Consider the following 25885-nt stretch of genomic DNA (forward strand, 5'->3'; position numbering starts at 1 on the left):
TTCAGTGGGTGGTCTGGTAAAGATGGACTGTTCATAGCCAGAGATATAAGCCAACCCAAGCATGCAGACTGTGAATGCCTGACGGATCCATAAGAATCAGCAATGCTACATCTGAATTGGGGGAAGATATTGCTGAACAGGTTTGCTTCTTCTACTGTGCTGTCACTTCTATTATTGGTCATGTTTTTTTGCTTTTCTCACTCCTAATTGTCCAATTTCATTTAAAGGTGTATTGAAAGGGGATCTTAAAGAATTACAGTCTGTAGCAGAATAAAAGGAGAAGCCAGTTACACTGACGATACTGGAATTTCACCAATTTTGCAAGTTGCAGGACGCTGGCCTGTGATAACACAAGTGTGGGACAAACATGCGTCTCTTGCTGAGGTCTGAAAGTCCCCAGTCAAGCAGTGCACACATGGTAAAGCTGGGTGAGAACAGGTTTAGACAAAGGCAGGCTGCTGCCCAGCTGCCTGCTCCTCCTGCTCTTCCTGTGAAGACTTCAAAAAGTGGAGAAGTCCTAGACATCAAATTTTTCACAGTTAAAAACAAAAAAGCCCCCAAAAGGTCTGAAAGTCAACTGCAGCAATAGATCTTTCCATCTACAGAGTATATTTTTCCAATTCTGTCCCCTCTTTCCTTCTTCTGCTCCTCTGGGAGCAGCACTACAGCCCTGTCTAAAGAGTAATTTGGGAGTAGCCACAAGATACCACAGCTTCTGGTTAGTAACCCTTGAAAAATACCATAATCTACTAATTGCTGCTGTTTCTGTTATATTGACGTGGTAAATGTTGGTCCATGCATGTGGAATGAATGAATGATGAATTTCTAATTGATGAGTTTCTCCAGCTATCATCACCCATTTAGGATCTAGTGTCTGAAAGTTCCTACTGCAACAAAACATAGGTTTTTCTAGCCAAGAGCTGGAAAGCTCTCATCTGAAAACCAAAAATCTATATACTGTGAATGAGTGGCTGTTTTCCTCTTTTGTTACTCCTACCCAACTCATGTCAGATTTTTCCAACTCTTTGATGTAATCTCATTTCATCTGTGTTTTGCCTGGGTCTGTGGTAAGACTTCTCCTCCCCCCACTGCCTATAAGCCTGTACAAATTAGTAATTTGTGCCTCTCCCATTGCAAAAAAGAGCAAAGGGGCTTTCCTCCCACCCCAACTCTGGCAGTTCCCCTGCTATAAGAAAATCCCCATCATAAGGGGTGTCAGCATAAGGGTTTTCACCATAAGGGTGTCAGCACCCTTCATACATCAAGAAGGGCAAACTCAGGAGAGGGTCTGGTCAGGGTGTATTATTTTCTATCCTCTTTCTTTGACTGTTACTGCATGGTTGACTTTAGAGTTGCTTTGACATCCCTGGGACTGTAGCCAAAATGGAATGAATCAGAAAATACTGGAACCAGGCATTATGGGCTCCTTGTCAAGCCACTTTCAGCTAAACTCAGCAGAACCTGAGCATGCCAGAGAACTGGGTGCTAAATGGGAAGGAAATTGCTAGCACAGATGTTTAATGTGTGGTTGCAAATAGCAGCCTCCTCCCTTTTGTGTAACTCAGACCATAAAGAATTCTAGGATGCACATCATCCAAGAGCATCTCAGTCTTGAGTGATGCGGGACCTGGGAAATATGGTGATAGAGTGATAGTGTAACTTGTAACAGCTCCATTTTTATTTGAATAAACCCTGTTGATCCAGGGAAAAGCATACCCCAAACCTCAAGAGGAAAGACAGAGTTGGCTTTGAATAATTCAGAGCAGAGACACTTTCTCTTTCAAGTAATGGGACAAAATTAATTTCTGATCTGCCTCCAACAGCTTGAAGAGAATTAAACCATTACTGTCATATATTATTTGTGTGTTTGGCACTGTACAAGACACACCAGGAATGAGTGTAGTCCAGTATGTTTCTGGACATAAGTTCTCTCTTAGAATTCAAGTGCGTGAGGTTAAGCACTGGCTGCGATATCACCTACAGAATAATGTCTTGAGAATCCTGAGAAATAACCTTATATGCTTAGGGCTTAATTTTAAAGGACCTGAGCTTGCATTCATTGGGTGTAGTTGAAAATTATTGTGATGGTCCCCTGATCATCAAAAAAAGATTTTTCTGGAGCAATTTTTGATCAACAGAGGATTTCTTAACTATCTCCTTATTTAGCAAAGCATTCTGCAGCAAATCCACTGATATGCTGAGGTTTGTTGGTCAAAGGGTATTGCTGGCTATTTTCCCCTTGCATCTCTTATGCCCTGTCCTGAATAAGGAGAATGTAGTAGTTCTTGATATTATGAAAGAACACATCTGCCTTTGATAAAAGACTTGCTGTAGTCCACAAATCTGATACAATCTAGTGCAACCCTCTGCAGGACACTAAATGCTAGCAGAAACCTCACAGACTACCCCACATGTCCCCTTCACAGGGGGCTGTATTTTATACGTCGTCAGGCAGATGCTATTCAGTGCAGGAGCTCAAGTTTCCTTAGCTTATCAGGTAAACAATGTATATTATGAATTTATGATGGGTTTTTTTCCCCTATGCCCAGAATGTTGATAAATGTATGAAATAACTGTCCACCGGTTTCCAGCATTAAATGTCGTTCCACAGAGATCATCTCTAGCCAAAGGCCTTGGCATGCAAACAAGTTTCTTTGTTACAGAGAAAATCTCTGTGTCCATTTGAAAGTTTCTTTAGATTTTTACAAGGATTTGGCAATTCTGAATGTTCACAAAAATTGAGTAGCTCCATATAGACCCTTCCGAAGAAATTAGCCAGATGGATACGCTTTTCAGCACACTTAACATACATTAACAACGTTATCCTGGGCTTTTGTTTCTACAGCCAAAACACCCCAATCCTGACTGGCGCTACTCTGCATCCTTAAGGGCAGGAATGCAAAGGTAGGTATGGTGTTTCCACGTGAAGGGGAATTCTGTCTTTGTCCTCTGTGAAAAAGACAAAGCTGTCTGGCTCTTCTGATGCCCTAGACTGATGATATCTGTATGCTGAGATGGAAAGCACCTGAGTTCTGCTGCTGGCACTTGCAATCTCCAAGTGTTACAGGTTCAGTCTGACTGCATCTTATGCTGTTATTGTACTACCTGTGCTCTTTTTGTGTTTACATCCTGCCTTTGTATACATAGGCTGTCAAGGCATAATTGCTCCAATTATTGAATTATTTAACTGTGGTTATACACTTTGTGTTTACCATAAAGTTCCCTGTAATCATCTGTGCTGATACGTTTCAATAGACTGACTGCAGCGTTGATGCATTTCCATTTTCCTGTCTCACGTTACCATAAAAGTATGCTGCTCCTGCAGTGAGTTTATTAACCACATGGTTCAGTCAAGATGGTTAACACAGGTTAAAGGACATTTTGAAGATACGAAACAGATTTTCAAAGAAGAAAAAATGAGGTTGTGTCCAAATCTCTTTAGACATCTTTGAAAGTCCTCTGCCTAACACTGCAAGCAGTCTCTGCTATGATTTGCTACTCAGTACACCTGGAAAAAAAGAATTATAATCCAGTTGCTTTTGTAGAGCCTAACTAAAATATCTTTGCTCTCCCTAAGCAGATTAGAAAACTGGTTATATACTCAGGTATAATCTGACATGATTAATAAGACTACCTTACAGATTTAGATGCAATTATAAGGCTGCAGTAGTAGTGCACTACAAAGTGCAGGATGGCATGCTTTTCCCAAAATTGTTGATGCAATGGGACTGTAATCATCACCTCTTATCTGTTATCCACAGGGGTGGGGAGTCTTCATACGGCTGAAGTCCAAAACTCAGATTCAGACTGTCCATCCCTAAGACTGTGCCTCATGTGGGTGAGGGCACAGTGTACCGCTCCAGCTGACTTTGGGCTGCTGTGTGAAAAGGAACTTAAACCTCAGGGACCAGAAGGAAAGAAAGAAAGAGCAAGCTTGATTCTGTGGCCTCTTGGGCAAACTGTTTTCTTTCTTTTATGTTCCTGCTGTTGTGTAGGGTTTTTTTAAATCCCTGACTGCTTATTGCAAACTGAACAAACAGTCTGGGGAGCTCCTGAAGCAGGAATTCTCCTGCCTACCTGCACATCTTATCTACCAGTCCTCAGAGTTAGGCTTGCTCTTGTGCATTCCCAACATGATCCTGTGGATCCACATTCCTTTCTATACAGAGTTCAAGGTCTTGCCTGAAGTTACTTGAACAATAAATGGAAAGTCAGAGCTCATTTAAAACAATTCATCCCACAAGCTGGGGAGCTAATGAAGCCTTTCTGAGAAATTGTATGTGTTCCTCTGTTTTGTCACATAAGCAGCCCCCATCCTTACCTGAAATCTCAGGATCTGAGCCTGTGTGACCTGCCCAGCTGATGATTTCAATAAAATGCTGATTTTTCATAAAACATGTAGAAATTTGGTATCTGTAGGACCCTTGACATCTGCCATATTTGGTTGAAACTGCCCATTAAGTTCAGCTGGGAATGTGAAAGGGAGCTGAGAAGCAGATGAGCAGAGATGGACACAGTCACAGAATCCTGTTTCTGTAAGGAATTGCACACACACAGATGCCTAGTTTTGCATTAAAAGTAGCAGATTTTTTCTTTTCCTTCCATGTAAGGTACTGGCTAATACTCAAATTGGTGCTTCAAGGCCAAGTGCTCATAATGTGACACCATAAATTTTGCTGTGTTAGTTTCTGCATTTGAGAAAATATATTTCTCTTTCTGAATTGCTCACAAGAAGCATGCAGTAACCCTGGAAGATGGGATCTGCTAAAGTAGCATAATGACAGAAGCTCAGAACTAATTCCACCAACTTTTTATTAGTTGCTTTAATGTTAGTGCATTGTAACAGCAAAGGTGTGTAACTTCCTCGTTAGTGACTTCCAGCCAATGAAGCAAAGTGTCCTGCAGGTATGTTTGTTTTATAAATTAACCACAACTGTGTTTTAGTAAATGATCAAAGATAATTTTTGCAAGGCAAAACAGCTAGTTCTCCAATGCTCCAGCAGAATTTTTTACCATCATGCAATACCACAGTAGAAGTTGCACAGCGACAAAGAGTTATGACCTTTGAAGAGTAGCAAGAAAGGGGAATGTTATAAATGCCAGGGCATAGGGGAACTGTATAATCTAACTATGATATATGCTTATTCAGTGCTGTGCATATGGAGGAGGCAGGAGTCCTACGTGGAGGACCAGGAGGGCCTGATCAACAGTGGCCAACGGTCTCCAGTGCTACTCCAGGTAAGGGGGTGAAAATCCAGAATATATGTGAGGAACAAATGTTATCTGAAGTAGAATTCCTAATGCTTCCATCTTGGTTTTTCTTCTGTTTTGTGTCTTTGAGTGAAGTTCCTGTAAATTAGTCTATGGAATCTAAATAGAATGGAATAATGAAGCATAAAATACATCTTTTTCTTTACTCAGTCTCGGATGAGCACTGGAGATAGAGTCCTCGATCCCAGCTTTCACCCTGCCTTTGAAGGTTTTGGTTTGTGTCATGAAGGGGCTTCAGTTCTGATGTGTGTATTCAGATTCAAAATGCCCATGCTTGGGTCTAGAGGTGATTTGCCCTCCCTTTCAAAAGAATGTTAAAACTGGGGTAGGAGCTTATCAGTTCTCCCTTTGTCATTTTTACAAATCCAGTAAGTCTCTTTGAATGTCTCTTCTCATTTTCTGTGGTGAAATCAGACCTATTTTTTTGCTAGCTATTTTCATTCACTAGTACACAATGATGGAAACGAAACTATTATTTACTTGTTAAAATAAATGACCAAAAATACATTTTAGAATGCAGCTTCATTTACTCAGTCACTGACCAATGAGTTCACAACAGTCAATAAGAATTGGGCAAAACTCCTCATTGAGTTAAGAAAAAAACCTCGCCTGTATCTTTTGCAGTGCAGGCAATAAAATATTCTCACTTTTTGTGTTGGAGCAGGAATAACATACAGATGTAGTGGAGCAGCCAGTCACTGGTGTGGTCAGCATTTTCAGTCATGTCCAAACTAAGCTGTTGATTTGGTGGATGCCCTGTGTAAGGTGGTGAGACCTGTACAAGAGCTCTGCAAGCATTGTGAGTCCTCCAGAAATTCAAACTCAAATGTGACGCTCATATCACAGAGACAGGTCAAAGGCCAAGAAGTGAGGTCTTCAGCAGAAAAGACGTGAGAGCTGCTTTATTTAGCCCTTTTTTGGTGCAAAACTTTCCCTTGGCTTAAATAGGAATTTTGCCTGGATAAAGGGCTGAGGAGCAACTTCAGGATTTGCAATCACAGTTACAACGTATCCATGAATTAATGGTGCCCAGCAAGACCCATACTGGTGTTGCAGAAGGGTTGTCTGCAGAAACAGATTTGGAAATTAATATAATGTATAATGGACCCCTAGACTACAATTACATAGTTTTCGTGTGCCCTTCCTTCTGTTGCAGGCTCTGCAGGAAGACACAGCTTGTGCATGTCATGAAGGGTGCATAACTGTTGAGCTTGCATTTGAAAATGTCGCCACAAGTATACTCTAACCTTTACAGGGGTTCCCTCAGGCTTCCAGCTGCACTAATCATCCTTGACTGAGCACTTATTGTATTACCTTATACCATGTTCAGTATGGATGCAAATATTCACCCAGATGTTTGCTTGCAGGTAATGCAGATTTCTAAGTATCTGAATGTAAATGCAAAGGAAGGATGGTCCTGTCTTCTGAGTAGGTCCGTTGGTGTTTGGGTCCCAGAGCCCATTCCACTGTCTGGACTCCTCCATGCTATTCTTTTTGGGTCTTATCATTTTAGACTCGCTTTGGGAACCTGAATATCTCTGTTTGAAGAGCAACCCTTGGCTCTTACTGCTCTTTCCCTCCATGACCATGCAATGAGGCACTCATGCAATGAGTGCATCCCTGTCATACACTGCTCTGTATGTTGGTGGCTATGTAGGGTGGAGAAAACTGTCATAGTGAGAGGAGCTGGCAGGAGGCCCTGTGGACCTGGGCAGCTGGAGAGATGACAGTCCAAGTGCCAAGGCTGTTTACTCTGGCCCTTGGACTGAGCATTTAGATCATTGTTTCTCTGTGGTTTTTATTTCTAGGTAATGTATTCGAACAGGTTGTAAGAAATACCTTCAGCAACAGGAAATTTTTCTGCCATACAGGAAAATGTGACTAATTAAAATCGTGTTACAGAGCATCCACACTAGTTACAGCTCCATCAGGTTCCTCATAAATTACTATTTTTTCCTGCACAATGAAGACTCATTTGTTTTGTCTTTGTCTAATCCCAAGGGATTAGTGGTCCTGACATAATATTAATTAGCCCTTTTTTAGTGGGTTTCACATAATATTGTTCTCCAGTCTTTGTAAGGAAAAGCTATAGATATCCCTGGTCCTTAACAGCAAACAGGCAATTCGTAGGGAAATCTCAGTTAGGATTAATGATTGTGTTCATTCTCATAGCTTAAATACATTGTCATTTTTAGCAGTTTACTACCACTGTTTTGGAATCCTGTCTGCAGTTTCCCACAAATATCTCTTTCAGTGCTTCTTTCTCTTTCTGGCTTAAGTTCAAGACCTGGAATATTTTTCATTAGGTTAACATATACAACTGATGCTTTTCAGAAGAGATTCAACTCATAATGGTCAATTGCAGTTGACTGAGTCAACAAAATGCATTTGCTTCTTGTGTATCATTTGCATGTGAATGGAGTGCACCTGAGTCCCGATAAACTCCTAGATAAGCTATTTGTTATCTCTGTTACCATCAGCATACTGTGGCAACTGCAGGTCTTGACTTCTGACCACTAGAAACCACTTCCAAGCCTGTTCTCTGCACACCTTCTCCATGCAGTTGTTTTAGTCAATTGATTAATCCCAATCAGTTTGTCACTAAACCATTCATTTAATTTAGCAATCCACAAAAGCCGCGAGTAATATGCCTCACAGAGACAGATTCAGAGAGTTAATCAATGAGAGCATTCAAAGATGATGTCATAGGAACACTTTAGGAAGGATGAACAAGTCAAGTGTTAAATCAGTAAATCCTTAATTCCTAATGCATAGCTGTACTCAAACATCACATGATGTTTCAGCAAATATGTATTGCCCAAGCAAAACCTGGTCCTCGTTTGACTGACAGCACTCCTATTGATTTTATTGCATATTTCACCCAGGCAGGGGACAGTGACTCTCAATACAGCATTTTTTAATTGTCTTTGCATTTTCTTATGCACCAGTCCAATAGTTTGTAGGTTTGTAGTCAGGGTACTTCCAAGTGAGGTGGGACAAGAAGGCTCAGACTCCCTCTCAGTAGAGGATAGCATTGGGTTTAGCTCTCTGGGGCATCTCATTTCTCATTTGTCCCCCACATGCTATATGGTCAGTCCAGGAAATGCAGACAGATTTCTGGTTTCTGCTCTATGTCCTTTGACAGTTTTGGCAATTATATCAGACTTTTTATATAGGTGACCACTAACCTGAGTGAACTTTATTTTTTGGATGCCTAACTTGGAATAACTGGAGCTTGATTTACATAAATGGTGGGAGCTCATAATAAAAACTAAGATGAACAGCAACTTTGCTCTAAACATACAACACTGAAGATTCTGAATAAATCAGACCCACGCATAATTCAGAGCTTGGAATTAGTGGGCATTAGACAAATCTGTGTGTACTTCTCTGTGCTCCAGGTTCCAATCTACAAAACAGAGCTGGTAATGCAAGTGCTTCACAAAACAGTCTAAAGATGCATTCATAGCACATATAAGACTCAGGAGAAAGGTAAGGTTTTGTAATGAAAAACAGCCACAAGGAATTTAAAATCCTCTATTCAATGTAGAATTTACACGTGTGCAATAAATAAGGCACTGGGCCACACACCGTATATTTGGGGGTAAAAAAAGATTTCCATTCAGAGAACATTGTAAACAACAGAGGAATGGACCTCATGAAAAAGATCTGCATCTGAAATTTGGAAGCATGTAGGTGAAGACCGTGGGTGAAATACTGGCATCTCTGAAGTCTGTGGCAAATAGCCTACTGACTTCAAGGAGGCTAGGATTTCAGCATCTAGCCTTACAAATATGCACAAGTGACTGAATTAAGGTTGCATAAGCAAACGAAATCCTAAAATATGGTAATTTTATGCTTCTGATTTTGCAGTGGTAACATTCTTCTAAGTGTATCTATCGTTTTGTGGCATTTACCCAGGTAATTAGCTGGGGAAGAGGGTAGTAGTCTTGTTTTTTAAAGCACTCTTATGAAAAAAGAAATTATATTGTGTGAGAATCTACTGACCTCAGCATGGGCAGTCCTCCATATTTGACACTCATGGTGCATATGTTTATCCCTTGAACTGGCCAAGTAAACAGCGGTAGTGATATTGGCTGCTATTCCTTCAGAGAAATAAGCAGGAGACACAAGTTAGCTGTGGGTTTCATAGCTACATGAAAAGGCAGGGGAATATTATAACCAAGAAACCCAGTGATCAGCTCAAGGTCTGAAGAGGCCTGTATGTGCTATGCGTGTATATATATATATATTTTATATATACATATATATATGTTCGTGTATATATATCCCATCACCCCAAGCCTGACTCTTTCAACAGTTCTCCTCTGAAATTTTTGTCTATCACAGCTTTCCTCTCTTTACTCAGTTTTTCCTGCTATTCCTTACCTCCTGCCTAACTACAGAGGCTCTTTGGTTTAATGCTGGGAACTACAGTTCCTCTGGAATAGATTTATGTTTCTCTCAGAGGATGGTTCCTGCTGCAAAAAGCTGGAAAGCAGAAGAGGTCCATTGATGGGGCATGGGCTGTAGAATAAGTGATGAATACTGAAAATTAAATGAGAAACAACTATAAATATGGCAAATAAGCAAAGTTATCTGAAAGGTAAAGTCAGTGTTCCTAGTAAGTTTTATACTGTTAGTTTGGGGTAGAGTGTTGTGAACAGAATGTCTGTGGGAAAGCTGGGAAGAAAGGAAAAGGGGATGATTGCATGGATTTTAATAAAAATGTCCAAGAATGCCTTGATAGAAGAGGAAATTATTATTATTATTATTATTATTATTATCATCATCATCATCATCATCATCTAGTGCAAGTTGTGGCATACACAGTTCTGTGTTTCACAGACTAATTTGTATGTCAAGCAAGTAAATCCCACTTGAATAAGAATGTTCTCTAGAAAGAGACACTTTCTTCCAACAGAACAGTATGAGAAGGGCCCAGATGAGAGATGGGGCATTAGTGTAAGCAGGAGAGATCTGAGCAGAGAAATCTAAGGACATGAGAGGGGACACCAGGAAAAATCTTGGAATAGGAAGGTGAGCACAGGGGATCTGGTAGAGGAAAACAATTGGAAAAGGATGCTAGAAGGTCTACAGCATTGGGAATAGCACAGTATAGACTCTTAAGTGACTGCTGAGCATAGGTCACTGGAAAGGAGATTGGCACACCAAGATTAGATGATAGGTTGTGATGAGGGCGACAGAAAGACACATTGAAGTTAGTTGTTCTTTTCATGGCATAATCATTTGATCTCTGTGTGTCTTTGAGTCCATTTAACATCAGCACAGAAGGGAATGAATTAATTATTTTTTTTTAAGTTTGACTCTCTCACTGTTGCAACAGACACTGTTTGTGAAATTCAGCAGGCATAACACTCCAGTTAAAGCTCACAGGGGCCACAATGCTGTCACAAGGCTCTCGGCTTTTGAAGTATTTTTCTAAAAATTCAGTTTAAAGAGAAAGAGCCTAAAAAAAACAACTGAATGCTGTAAGACCTCAGGTATAACATATTTCATATGATACAGCTTTACCTTGTGGTTGTAAATGGAGAACAATTTCTTCTTAAATGTCAATGAGTTTCCTTCTTCAAATGACCTTCTTTATCTACAGAAAAAGGGATTAATTAAGACTCATCAAGCAGTCACTGCAAAGAATGTGCAGGGGCCAAAAATGCTGCTGCTTTTAGGTTAAAGGTTAATTTACAAATGACGGAACAGAACACTGGTCTGGCTTAGCTTTAGCAGTTCATTGATTAAAGCTGTAAAAGATAATAACTAATTAGCAACCCAGAATACAAAACTGGGATCTTTGTTACAGAATGTTGTAGCTGTTTAAAATGGAAGGAGCTAGAAAATGCAGCTGTGCACATCTCTGTCCTATATATTGATTTTAATTAATAACCAATTTTCCATGGAATTTCATCATTTCAACTTTCAAAACCAGAAATACCTACATATCAAAATACCAGCTCTAAGAACCATACCTAAGTGGTCTAAGAAACACTGTCATAATAAGTGTAATATTATTAAAGGAGAAAATAGGGAAAATACAGAACAGCCAAATTATTAATGTTTCTTGTGAAAATTAGTCTTCAAATCAGCAATTTAATAGATCCCCAAAATGAAGGTCAGTTTAACCAGTTCCTGAGCCTACATAGTAAAATGTCATAGAGATTTGGTTCACAGCCTCTTGTAATCATGGAAAAAATCATCCCGATAAACCATACTAAAATCATTATTTAAAGCTGCAGTATTTCTACCAGCTCTGTAGAGTCCAGAGGAGAAAATCATGCCAGCTTTCTCGTGTAGATGCAGAGCAATGGCACTATACTGAAATAGAAATAATCTGCTAGGACCATATAAGGCTAAATCCCTTTCTTTAACTCATGTTTTGACCTTGGTCATTGAATTCTCAAGTTAATTCCGTCTAGCTGCTGAAACCTTCAACGTGATGCACAGTCCTCAGTTTTGTCCCTACTCCCAGTATAATTTATTCCCAGGATAGTCCCTAAATACTTCCTGCTATTCAGCTTTCCACTTCTGCTTCCTCCATTTTAACTTCTTTCCTGTTACCTGTTTTGCCAAGTATGCACTTCTCTCTCCTCTATTTCCCTTCAAAACTTGTTTATTCCTTTCATCTGACTCTTGTCTCTTCCTGCTCGTCTGTCCACTGTGTCTCCCCTCTCTGTTGTTATTCCAGGAATGCTGAAATGTAGATCACTGGCTTGGCCACACATCACCTTTTCAATATTTCACACTGAACTAAGAATTTTCTGTGATAAATGCTTCTCATTTCTGACAGCCTGATGGAAGCTGGAGAAGGCTGAGAATTTCAGATGTTGCTTGGGCTGAGGAATAGCATTTTGAAATCAGAAAGATTTTGCAGAAGAACATGTCAAAAAATGTAAATATTTTTATGACAGATGCAGCTTGACATACTGATTATTGTTTTTTAAAAGCTGATGACTGTTCTGACCGGGAACTTGTCTGCTTCACCATATGCAAACTATAGTTGAACCAGCAGTTTGGGCGTTCAGTATTTGCAGCCAGGACGAGGTAAACAAATAGGTTAGTTTAGATTTCTGATCAGCTAAGTGGGCAAAGAAAGGAGGGGAAGACAGATTATATTATACAGAAATTGCAGTCATGACTTGCCTAATGTTAATCTTACTTTCTGTTATTTTGTTATTTTCCTCTTAGCTCGAAAAAACCAGAGACTGATCTGCAATAGCATTTATGATCTTTATCACGGGGTTCATTATTTTTCAGTGGAGTGTACCAAGTAAATTAGATGACATGGGTGAGGGATTTAATAGTGTGTTATACCTTAGTCCTTGAAGACTCAGTGTAAGGGAAAAAAAAGGACTTTGAAAATTTGAAAAAGGCTAATGCTAGAAACTTCAAAGTTGTGTGGTCTGTTTGTCTCGATATATTTGACTATGACTTTGCTTTCGTTTTGACTATGAAAGTGAATAGTCTTCAAAGAGTTTATGTCTTCAGATACTGTGGAGAATTCTTGGTTCCACCTGCTGCAAAGATTTGTGAGAGGATCTAACCTTTCTCCTTAGTCCCAGGCAATGCAGAATGTATTTGTGCATCTCTTTGTTTAGTCAAGTCCCTGTGCATGTGCAGCCCTTCCGTTTAGATTTGGGCCATGTTTGTCCTTGACAGGAGCCAGTTGTTGAATTTGCTAAAGTGGAGATGACCATGTCCAACTTCTGATCTCCACATGGGGTGATTATTCCAATGCAGATTTCTTGAAGGTTCGTGTAAGACTGATGGTTCCAGCTGAGATAGTAACAACACAGGAAACCTGCAAAATTTCTAGAACCTGGAATAAAATAAGAGTAACAGGAGCAAAAGGCTAGTGGTTTTCTGTGACTGAGTAATATGAAGCAGGTGTTCCTAAGCTGTGGGCAAAAGCTGCTGCAGCTCAAGACTCTGTCATTTTAAGGAGTGATAAAGAAAGAGATTTTAAACAAGCAGTTTAGTTGCCTGTAATTTCTATATTTAGGTGCTAGTAGAAAATTTAATGGCAGTAACTCCTTGTCTACTTAATTCATCTTTTCCTATAATAGTCTCTTTGCTTCCTCAAAATGGAAGTTACAGTTATACCTAAAAATGTTTTTCATTTGATAGCTATTACTAACTCTACTCTTTGTTTTAAGAGCAAAGTAACATCTCTTGATAAGCACCTGATTTTGGTTATGGTTAACTTTGTTATGTCTGTAATGGCCAGTAGTTTGTTAATTCTTTTGAATCAAACATCAAAAACTCCAGCTAGTTTATCCGGTTTGCCACCCTGATTAACCTACCATCTAGAAGTTAGACGTACCCCAAATGATGCTGTAACTGAGCAAAAGGCGGAGGGATAATGACAATACTTCTTAGAAAAAAATAGATTTGCTGGACGATGTGATTGGTTGATCCCTAGACATCTGGTAGGAAATAATTTTGTAAATAAAGTAAAGTCTGATTTTCAAATCTAAGCAACTTTCTCACTTGTCCATTGCTCTAGGCATATGCTTCGTTGTGATCTTGGTAACAATGCCAGGGAGTTTGTCCTGCATGCTTATAGGTAGTATTCTGTAGCTATGCAGAAGACATGGATTTTGATTCCTATCTCTATTGTTTTTGCAGAGGTTTCAATAAATAAGCAGCTGTACTACCTGGAGTTGTGATCTTGTCAGAATTTATAAGCTAAACAAGTGTTTATCTGGTCAGTACTTCAGGGAATTGCTGGTAATCAAATTGTTTCTACATGAGGTTACAGCTGCTTTATTTTCTCCCTGTTGTGCCTCCCTTTTGTGTGTGTGTTTTGGGGTTTTCTTCCTCTTTCTCTAATGCTGTGGGCTTAATTTTATTCCTTTTAGATTTTCTTACAAGAAAATATACTCAAGTGAACATTAAACCAACCTATTATATTCATGATCTCAGAGGAATTTCAACCTTATCTCTTGCAATATGCAATTCATCATCTGACAGAAAATAGGTGGATAAAATAAGCAAGATTCTAAGCAATCCTAAGAAATTTTGATCTGGAATGTACTTATATTGCAAGTGATGGAAGGAGAAAAGAGGTTGAGGGAGTACAGACCGCTCTGTGATATTACATCTTCCCCTAATGGATGTCTGCCTGTGTGCAGCACTTTGCTGTACACAAGGGTCATGAATGTATTTTTCATGTGTTTATTTTTGTAACTGGGCATTGCTTCAGCGTCTGTTATTAATGTCATAGTGTGGCAGTGCCTCTCAGGTCAGATGGCACTACACAAAGCCCAGACGAATAGCAAAAGACAAGTCTTGCCTGAAGGAACTTACTGCTTACATGAGCAGGGCAGACAAAGTCTGGGAACACAAGGGAGAGGACATGATCATTATCCTGTTTTAAAAAGGAAAAAACAAGGTGCAGAAAAAAAATCATTCTTATCGTACAGTGCTCTACAGCGATGCTGTGGACTGGATCAGCATCCACCTGGCCCCAAATGCTCTCACTGCAGCAGGAGTGAGCAAAGAAGAAGAGAGCTGCGAGCCTGTTTCGGGGTGTCCTTCCCTGCTCCTCTCCAGCCTGCTGAGCCATAGAGAGCCCGTTAGGTCAGGGCTTCCCGAACACTGCGTGATTATTGTTTCAGCCTTCACATTTCACTGCTGTGCCCTTTGCCTGCGACGTCAGATCACAAGCCCTGCTTTTAAAGAGGCAGGCAGAGGCTGCTTCACATTCCCCTTGACCATTGTTTCTCTCTTCTGCACCTCCCTGATCTCTTTGCTGTATCCTTGCTTTGGTGGGACTGCCAGAATAGAACTGGGCTGCACAAAGCAGAGAAAGCAGTGCTGCAGTGCCGTGCATATTTTTCCAGCACACATTCTGACTACTTACATAACATTGTCCTAGAGATGCTCAATTTACTTTCAAGAGCCAAACTCTGAACTGATTCGGTCATTACTTGTGTGCACTCAGAGGGTGTAATGAGAGATGTAAAATGGTAATAGCAGCATGCAAAGCATCCCCTTCATTATGGGGATTTAATTCTCAGAAAATCAAGGCTCTGGCTGTGGAGGGAATGAATCTGAGTGTAGCTTCTCTGCTCTTGTCTTGTATAATTACAGTCACCCATCCCTAAAAGCATTCCCTCTTAGCAGGCACACACAGCTAGCAAAATAGGTGGGTTGATTAGGAAGAACAAAAAAACCACAAACCCTTTGTAGTCTTGTGGAAATTGCTTCTATGTGTTTACGCTGAGAAGAATAGTGTGCTGCTTCTGCTTGCACAGGTCGATAGGACAGGTTCAGTGAAGGCAGGGGAGACTTGGGGCAGCCTGGAGGACCTTGTGCAGAGCCTGCACACCCCAGGTCAGCATGCAGTGCCAGGATCACGTACCGAGGGGCAACCAGAGCAAAGTGGTTGACAGCAGCAGCTTACTCCACAACAAGTGCTATCAAAGAGGCTGGAGCTAGAACAGAATTCATTGGTAGTGGTTTGAACATGATGAAATTAAATTGCTTATATTTTGATCAAGTTTGTTATTAGGAACAGAGCAAGTGCTTCATTTGCTGTTGTTAGTGGCCCAGTTCTGTCATGTGCCTCCCATGACTTGTTTTTTGACTGTTAAGAAAAGGAGCTGTTGAAAAAAGCAAGTACGATTTGTTGACTGGCAAGCAAATCTGGTGCCGGTGGATTCACAGGCTCTCTTGGGGTGTGTGTGCTCTCCGGTTGCATAGAGTGGGGTGGGATTTGAGGGCCTACAAAGGGAGTTCAATCTCTATGGAAAGGTCAGATCTCAGGCATATAGTACTGAAGCACACACAAGACAGGCTACTGCCTGGGCTGGGAGTGGCACTGATTAAGTACCTAATTGTGCAGCTAATCTTCTTAGGCTCACTTGGACAATTAATGGCAAGGGATGTCCTCTGCCCTTCCCTGTCTGCATTTGTCCCTGTGGTTACTAGAGCTGGCCAAGGGATTTTGCCTCAGGTTATACCTTCTTATCTTGTAATCACACCTCCTTGGCCTAGTGCCTGGTCCTATGGATTGCTTATTCTAGCTACGTTATTCAAACCTTGAAAAGAAATACCTAGTTATTCCCAAGCGGCAAACTCTGGTCTTCAAGTAATTTCAGCAGTTTTTTCACATTCAGATATTTAATACACTGAGAAGCACTTTGAAATCAAGAAACCATAGACTGAGCTCAAAAGCAATCAGGAAAGTCCTGAACCTTCTTTAGTTTTTTTGATTAAATTTTCTGATATTTTTGTTGCACATAATCACATGAATATGGTAACATGAGCTTAAAGGAAGAATGGAATGTTGTAAGACTCAGAATAAAATCAGAGAGGTTTTGAACAAAGGCAGTGAGTGAAAAATGGCAAAATCTGTGTTAAAAATATTATCATAATACTGAAAAATGCAGAATGAACAATTCCTCCCCCAGGTTTCCTTCAAACACTGTCTGCAGACCTTACAACATTGTTTTTAAGACACAAAATCCGAAGAATTACCAAAGAACATTGCACATTAAACACATCTCGGGGTCTGCAGTTGCAAATTACATTCCTCTCCCTCCTGCTTTCAGTTTTTCGCTGTCTCGTGCTGTATTACTTTTCCATGATCCTGTATATTCCCAGAGCAAGAGGCTGTCATTTTAGTGGTAAATCAACTTGCATGTCTGCAGTGGTGTTTTAAGAGGCTATAATTAATAACTACAGTAACTGAATACTTTGTCTTCAGTGTTCACCATAACACCTCAAACTGTCATCTCAGACAGTATAAGCCAACAGACTGTAATGGGAAGCAGTGTCCTTTCCATATGCCTGGAGTCGTATGTGTTCAGTCACATATAGAGGATAAGCTGGCCCAAGTGAGTAACCTGCAACTGTGGCATGCAAGACCATCTTACCACAGGAGTGTGGTAAGAGGAGGAATGTGGTAGCACCACACTATGTGTTAGGTATCAGAGGGATTTATTCTCTCTGGTTATCATTCATAATGTCATCTCGTCTTGGCAGAAATTACCTGTTCTTGGTATATTATTATCCTGTTGCAAATTTATGCTAAGTAGGTAGCAGAGTCTCCACATGTGTAGATGGAAAGAGAAGAATTAAAATAAATGAATAACATTAATGTCAGATTATCTGCCTCAATTATTTCCAGACTTCACTGCAGTTGGGAGAAATAAAGCACCATGATGAACATCACCTTTTGCTTTTAATTGAGCTTAGTTCCTGTGGGGCAAGAAAGGTTACAGAATTTCACAAGGACCACACATGCTGTGGTCCACTCTGCATCCCTGTCTTTACCCCTCTGAAGAGTGCAGGTGCAGTTATATAGTAAAACTATTTTCAGCAGTGAAGTTTGGAGACAGAACAAAGTACGTTTCTGTTGTTCCACACTGTAAATCAGTATATTCAACTCTGTACAGACTTTCAAACTGCAGCTAGACCTATTAATGGGAAAGAGACCTACTTACTTCTGGGCTGACAGGCAAAATAATTTGGTGATCCTAATCCAGTTCCCCACTGGCAATTTGCCACATCAGAGAAAACACTATCACAACTGAAATTAATTGGCAGCCCTAGCAGGGAGGCCAGTGGGTTATGCAGACTAAATCTCTGCAGGTCACCTTCTGATCTCTTCTGAGGCATGTTGGCTAGACAGCATGATGGGAAGCTCGGAGCGTTTCCGCCAGCTTTGTAGCTGTTCTCAGTGGAAAATATATTCCCAGACATGAATACTGATGCTATGATTCTTTATTTCTTGATGCGTTTTTGTGAATCTTCAAATCATATGTCAAATATAATTTTAAAGCCTTAATATTCATCAGGGTTTACAATTAATCTCCTTATTCTTGCCTGGCATTTCACTTTTTGCCATTCCCAGATAGCAAGTGTTTAACAAACATTGTAGAAATTGCATCTGGGTCCTTCATAGCTCTGATGTGAGGTCAGCCCTGGCTGAACATCACCGATGATAACTTCACTCTAATCTGCAGATTCTCACAGAATCATTAAGGTTGGGAAAGACCTTCAAGATCATCAAGTCCAACCATCAACCCAACACCACCATGTCCACCAAACCATGTCCTAAAGTGCCACGTCCACAGGTTTTTTTGAATACTTCCAGTGATGGTGACTCCACCACCTCCCTGGGCAGCCTGTTCCAATGCTTGACCACTCTCTTAGTAAAGAAATATTTCCTAATATCTAGTCTAAACCTCCCCTGGCGTAACTTGAGGCCGTTTCCTCTTGCTCTATTGCTAGTTACTTGAGAGAAGAGAACAACACCCTCTCTCATTTCTATTTGTTCATTTTCCCTGATTAATTTTAATTAAATACTAGTTTAAGAACTCTTCACAGTTCCCTCATGTGGAGTGAAAAATCATCAGAGGATGGAATGCAGGTAAAAGTAAAACGTAGGTGTTTCTTTTTGTTTTATACTAATCTTCCAGGCAGCCTTAGAGTGCACTCCACATGTGTGCATTACAGGAGAGAAAGAGGCATTTAAAGTCTAAAGTATCTCTTTGAGAAAAGCTGCAACAACCCTATGTTAACTAGTGCTCAGTACAAAAGCACTGCCAAGCTGGCCTGCAGAGTTGCTAAGAAACAAAAATAAAAATCCCCACTTTGTAAAGCACAGCGATATCATGAGCATGACAGATTTTTGCTGCTATTCCTCTTTTTTTAACTTTTTTTGGTGATGGTTAAGCAAGGTTGTGGAGGATGGAGGGAGGAGAGAGGCTGCACAGAAGAGTTTGAAGGAAGCACTAGGAAGCTGATCTCTGTCCCCACGTCTGTAGTCCTACCTTGTGTTGCAGGCTTACTGCAAGTAGTTCTAACTAAAAAAAGAGTGAGTTTTCAACTTTAGGACAACAGGATACTTCCCTGCTCTTACCCAGCTTGTATTCCAAGAAACATGGAGGCTGCTGGCAGGGGAGTTAGTGAAGCTTGTAGCAGGGAACAGCTTGCCTGCAACTCAGGGAGGCTATGTGGACTAAATGGATGGGCTTTGTGTAGTTCCGTATCAGCTTATACTAGTCTAAGTCTGGGATTTTTGGTTCTGCTTTTTCTTTTAGTTCTTGCCATACACTCCAGTCCTCTCTCAAATGACATGGGGGTTTTTTTCTACTATAGAGTTAGCTGGTTCAGGGAGCTGACCTGCCTGAAAAGACTTGTGTAGGCTTAATTTTGAACTAAATTAGCTGCTGCTGAGAACTAATACTGGCACAAGAAAGGGTAGCGCTACCACAGACTAAATGCACGGAACTACATCTTCAGAACAAAGGACTGTTGTGCTTGTTAAAGGACCAACCTTGTGAAAACAAGGTGTCAGAAAGAAGAAACAAGAACTGATCTTGTTGTGGAGTTGATCATAACAGATAATGAAGAGAAAAGGTAGATAAGGACTATCATTGTCTGAATAAGAAGAACACAAACAATGAAAAAGATACTACGTCCAAGAATAATGAAGCATTTGATAAGGGCATTGAGAAGTATAGCAATCCCCTGACAGAATGAATTCTTCTAAAATATATTATTTATGAAGTAGAATATTGAATAGATATCTGCATAAAGAACATAGAACTCCAGCACTGGAGACACTGATTTCTGAAATTAGAGATGAAATACGGATGGGTTACAGCTATGCTGTAACAACTTAGGCTATGCTCAGCATGCATGGCTCCTCCATATTGCAGTGAGCTTGCAAAAATACTGAACATTTTTCCCATTTGTGCTCCCTGGTTTGCTTATGCAGAGCCTCAGGTGTGGATAAGCATTGCAACAGTCAGTGAATCTGGCTTTGGGGCCACTCAAAAAAAAAAAAAAAATCAGAAAAAAAACCCAGATACAACATCAGAGAAATGCTCAGGTCTTTAGGAGATAGATTGACATTTGACTGCTATGAATGCAAGACAAGTGTACCAGATCAACGTGTAAGAAGCTAAGAATGGGAAAGAAAGAAGACGGTGGAGTTTTGGTTTAACTTTAGTTGCCTGTGGTATAAACAATAGCATCCCAGTTGGTCACCCAAACTTGTGAGCTCAAGGAAATTCTGCTGGAGAGAAATGACGTTACATGTAGTTTGTCACTTCCTAGGGCAGGTAGCTAAAACAGATCAGCTGAATTTTGTTCACCAAGTTCCTTTTTCACTATTAATCAAGTAGCCTGTCATGACCACCAGAAATGCTGACATCTGTGTTGTAGATGGAGGCTAAAATACATAGAGCCATGACTTCTGTGTTCTTAGTTAAGACTATAACCTTTGCCCTGTGCTGGGAAAGACGAGCAGAATCACAGTATAACAGAATCATTAAGGTTGGAAAAGACTTTTCAGATCATCAAGTCCAACCATTATCCCAACACCACCATGCCCACTAAGCCAGGTCCCGAAGTGCCATGTCTACACGTTTTTTGAACACTTCTAGTGATGGTATCTCCACCACCTCCCTGGGCAGTCTGTTCCAATGCTTGACTACTCTCTCAGTAAAGGAATATTTCCTAATATCCAGTCTAAACCTCTCCTGGCACAGCTTGAGGCCATTTCCTCTCATTCTATCACTGGTTACTTGGGAGAAGAGACCAACACCCACCTCACCACAACCCCCTTTCAGATAGTTGTAGAGAGTGATAAGGTCTCCCCTCAACCTTCTCTTCTCCAGACTAAACAACTCCAGTTCCCTCAGCCGCTCCTCCTAAGATCTGTTCTCCAGACCTCTCATCAGCTTCATTGCCCTTCTCTGGACACGCTCCAGCACTTCAACGTCCTTCTTGGCGTGAGGGGCCCAAAACTGAACACTGTATTTGAGGTACAGCCTTGCCAGTGTCAATTAGAGGGGATCAATCACTTTCCTAGTCCTGCTGGCCATGCTATCTCTGATACAAGCCAGGATGCTGTTGACCTTCTTGGCCACCTGGGCACACCACCAGTTCATATCCAGCCAGCTGTCGACCAACACACCAAGGTCCTTTTCCTCTGGGCAGCTCTCCAGCAACTCTTCCCCAAGCCTGTAGCACTGCCTGGGGTTGTTATGAGCCACGTGCAGGACCCAGCACTTAGCCTTGTTGAATCTCATAGAAATGGCCTCGGCCCAGCCAGCCAGCCTGTCCAGATCCCTCTGCAGAGCCTTCCTAGCCTTGAGCAGATCAAGACTCCCACACAACTTGTTGTCGTCTGCAGACTTTCTGAGGGAGCACTGAATCCTCTCATCCAGATCATTGATAAAGATATTAAACAAGACCAGCCCCAAAACAGAGCCCTGAAGAATACCGCTTATCAATACCAGCTGGATTGAACTCCATTCACCACAACTCTCTGGGCTTGGCCATCCATCCAGATTTTTATCCAGCAAAGAGCACACCTGTCTAAGCCATGAGCCAACAGTTTCTCAAGGAGAATGCTGTGGGAAAACAGTCAAAGTCTTTACTAAAGTCGAGGTAGACAACATCCACAGCCTTTCCCTCATCCACTAGGTGGGTCACCTGGTCATAGAAGGAGAACAGTTTGGTCAAGCAGGACCTGCGTTTCATGAATCCGTGCTGGCTGGGCCTGATCCCTTGATTGTCCTGCACATGCCCTGTGAGCACCCTCAAGATGAACCTCTCCATAATCTTTCCCAGTACTGAGGTCAGGCTGACAGGCCTGTAGTTCCCTGGATCCTCCTCCGGACCTTCTTGTACATGGGCGTCACATTGGCAAGCATCCAGTCGTCTGGGACCTCCCCTGTTAACCAGGACTGTTCATAAATGATGGCAGTTACACTGAGTGTGGAAACAGATTTACTCTAAGTCTGGATACTGTAGCCATGCAGCCTAAGAAAAACTAGGTACCAGAACCCACCTGGTGATGTGGAAGCTTACAATGAGGATGAGACCTATAATACGATTTTAGCAGACACAGACATTCTCAGTAGATACACTGGTCAGAAATAGCTGCCAGGCATTCAGCTGCCATATGTGCAGCAAGTCTATTTGATCAATGACCAATTCCATTTCAGATGGATTGTGGTGCCAGCTGCAATATAATCAGCAATACTGATAAGCAGCAATATTGGATTGGAGAACATCACCAAATGCTTGTGTTGTGGTAACAGAACTATTTAATAGCTAGTGGGCAATTGCAGACTGTTCAGAAGAAACCCACTAACCATGAGACACAATTGCTTGGAGTTCATCGTAGCAGGCAGAGTAAACCTTGCACGTGGTTGCAGTGTTGCATGAGCATATTCACCAGAAGACAGGAGGGAGGACTCGTCATGGGTTCTTCCTGCCCTTCTCACCCCTCTAAGGACGTGTTTCTAAGAGCAAGCTTGAAGCAGAATCAAGTCAAAAAAGAATCCATTGTGAAGTCCATGAAACTATTGAAATGCAGGTGGCCATGAGGTGTAGTAATACCCCTGTAGGCAGAATCATTATATTCACTAAAATTAGAAAAACAGATTTGCAACCAAATACTTATTTAAAAACTTATACGTAAATGGAGAATCAGCCATTTCAACCATCTGAGGACAAACTGATTTCCCCAAGGCAGTCTTTCCTGACTGTGGTGCAAGGACTGTGTCCTGCCAGACAGAATGAGAGGACTCACCAGACTAGTTGACTGCCTTTGTCTCGCCTTTTGGTAGACATTTCTGGGAGTAAATACTTAAGGGCATTAGGGCTTGAAAGATTTTTTATTATTGATATATGCAGACAATAGAGGAGCTCCAAGACATCTGAATGGCACCCATTTAGAGAAATGGCACTGAATTACCATTTTTGTGGAAAAGAAAGAAAGCCTAGAGAAAAATCCCCAAATCATACCCTAGAAATGCCTCTTCATATTGAGTGTAGGAAAGATGTAGCCAACTATCTCCCTTTCATTGCAGACTCAGCTTTACAGTATATCTAAGTGAGATGAAACCTGCCCCAAGACAGGAAAATTTGGCCAGGCAGACAAGCTGAAGATGAAGATGACAGAAGAAAGCCTATACTGAATGATGCTAACATGTGAAAACTCCAGTAGTCCACAGGAGACTGAGAGCCTGAAGGGACAAGCCCAGACCAAAGGGCAGGAAGGGAACAAGCAGTTTATAGTGTCACCAACTGCCTTTCTAAGTTCTGTACTTTCTTATCAGTATCCAGGAAGCCCTTCAGATTGTTGACTTGCAATAACACAACAAGACCAGATTCTTGAAAGAGTTAAAAAAAAAAAAAATTTCAGAGTTCCTGCCTGTATCCACTCTCCTTCCTCACTATTAACCCTTTTAGCTACAGGTTTTCTGATGATTTCTCAATATAGAGGAAATCCTTGTGTATTGATCCTTCACTTCTGGTGAATTCTCCATCTATATGGCCATAAAATTTTTCTGTAATCCACATATGTGTGGATCCTTGCTCTAGTTTTCTCTCTCTTTCCTCCATCCTGCTGAAGTGACAGTGCTATTTTCATGCACTTGTATCTGACTTTTAGGTAATCACCATTATTTTCATGCACTGAGCTATTGCTTTTAGCATCCTTACCATTTACTTAAAAAAGGGGACAGAAGATCTGAGTGGGGAGCAGAAAACATGATATTAGTATTTTGTTCTCTTTGAACAACAGCTTGTGCTCCTTGTCCTTTCCAAGCCATAGTTGCTTTGTTGCCCTTGAGGATTCCTTTCCAAGGACAGGGACTTTCATTCCCTCTAGAGAGATGAATAGCTGTGCTCATGGCTAGGAGTCTCAGCCTTGCATTGGCATGTTCTTCCTCATGGCATCTTTGAACCATTGTGGTTAGTCAATACACTATCACTGCATCTCATGCTCTAGGAGCAGTCCTAAACCAAGACCAGCGAGACCTGGACCTCCGTGAAAACTCACTGTTTTCTGTTTGTACTGAAATGAATAGGTTATCCAGTTACTGTTGTGAGACAGCCCCAGTTTTTCTTCTGAATCCTGGAAATCAGTGAAAATCTTACATGCATGTTTAGCCCATGCTTTCTATGGAAAGTGAGGCTCTGTACCACTCAAGTGAGTGGCTGTTCTCTCCTTACATGGACTGACCAGTCATCTTCGTACCTGTACCTGCTCCTGTTGAAGAACTAAAATGCTGAGGTTGTGGTGTGTGTTGTTTGAAGACTCCTAATTACTTGTATCTTTTTAAATTTCATTTTTAGCTTATTTATTGGAATGTAGATTGCCCAATCTAGTTGATATCTTTCCTTGACAATACACAGCACCTGGAAGGCTAAACTATTTTTTTTTCCAAACGTTTCAAGAGTCTTTGATACTGCCTGGGATTTGGGTAATATGTTGACGGATTCTGGCAAAAGTGGACAAGATTGCGTTGGACTGATCATACATCTACTGGTTTTGTACATACTATTTTTTTTGTACATACTACTTTTTTTGTACATATTACTTTTGAAACTGGTGAATAGGTGTTCCTGTAGAGCAGAGCTTGCTTTCTGCTCTGCCAGATACTGAATTTGTGGCCTTCTGGGCTGTGTACAAAGTCCTTCTACTTTCATAGAGGAACTGAGCAGACAAGAGAGTGTTGTGTTTTGAACGGCCTTTATGCACTCTGAAAAGAGGCAACTATTGCAGGGTTTTTTTTCATAGAGAACATGTGGTCTGAGACTGTGCAGTTCTGATGGTAAATATGAAAAATATATAACATGGATTAAGTTAAGAGGAATATTTGGTTGCTGAGATAAATTTAGTATTTGTGAAAGGGGGCAAATTGTTGCACCTGCCAGTGAGATCTCCTGTTTGCTGCAGAGGAGAGGTGCTGGGTGGAAATTTCTACCTCCTTTGCAGACCTGCTTGTGTTTCATTTTTGACCTGGAAGAATCAAAGCTAGTAGCCACTGGCTATTTGTTATTTATGTGTTAATTGTTCTTTTATTTCTCTGCTGAGGTTGGCAGTTAGGGAAAAAGGTGTTGTAACTGTTATTTGCGGTGTGGACATTCGTCCCTCCCACCTCTTGACCCATCACTTCATAACACCTAGGCTGAGAGGTGTAAGTTGCAGCAGATTCTGGAATCTGGAGGTGAAAGCTGCCAAATCACACTAATTGCTAAAGTTTTTGAGATACAGACAGTACATCCTAGCAAACATTCAGCTGGGTTTTCAGAATAGCTTAGGTACACCTTTATGCTGAGGCAACAGTTTGAATGCACAAACAGAGTTTCTAGATGAGAATGTCACTGGGTAATTGGGAGAAACATATTCAGGTCAAGTGCCAGACACAGTTATGCAGGATAACAATGTTGGTCCACACAGGCAGCATAGTACTGGAATACTGAAAAAGAACCCAGCAAACAGTGCACATCTTTGAAGGAAGCCATCGGAAGATAATTTTCTGTCTTGCAGACCACGATTGTTGATTACTCGGTTCTGTGATTCTCAGACACAAGCTCTTCACTGACTGGAATTAGATTTATGAAGGCAGTTGCTTTCTCTGCAGCGGTAGCACATGCGTGGCATGTTCTGTTTGTCATAGATGCCTGGAGGAGGGACAGCACCTGTGATTGAATGCCTGATGGTATAGAGAATAGGATGGATAAACAGGCCACGAAATTGTATTGGATCAATCCTATGCTGCCAATCCCCAACACTCAAAACTTAATCCTCAAGTAGAGATTGTTTTAAAAATTATGA

General features: G+C 41.0%; 1 protein-coding gene across 4 annotated transcripts in view; it reads left to right on the forward strand.

Moving 5' to 3' along the window:
- The window catches only part of LOC309409823 (protocadherin alpha-C2-like), a gene marked incomplete at its 3' end in the record, with an annotated part of 92708 nt that overhangs the window by 51509 nt on the left and 15314 nt on the right, over positions 1–25885 (forward strand). For all 4 annotated transcript variants that reach the window (XM_082006051.1, XM_082006052.1, XM_082006053.1 and 1 more), the window contains exons 2-3: positions 2846–2904; positions 5150–5238. In XM_082006051.1, the coding sequence (XP_081862177.1) occupies positions 2846–2904; positions 5150–5238 (148 nt within the window). The remainder of the gene's footprint in view (positions 1–2845; positions 2905–5149; positions 5239–25885) is intronic.

The sequence above is a fragment of the Phaethon aethereus genome (genome assembly GCF_964289735.1).
Source record: "Phaethon aethereus genome assembly, chromosome: 14".
In the NCBI taxonomy this organism is placed as follows: Eukaryota; Metazoa; Chordata; class Aves; order Phaethontiformes; family Phaethontidae; genus Phaethon; species Phaethon aethereus.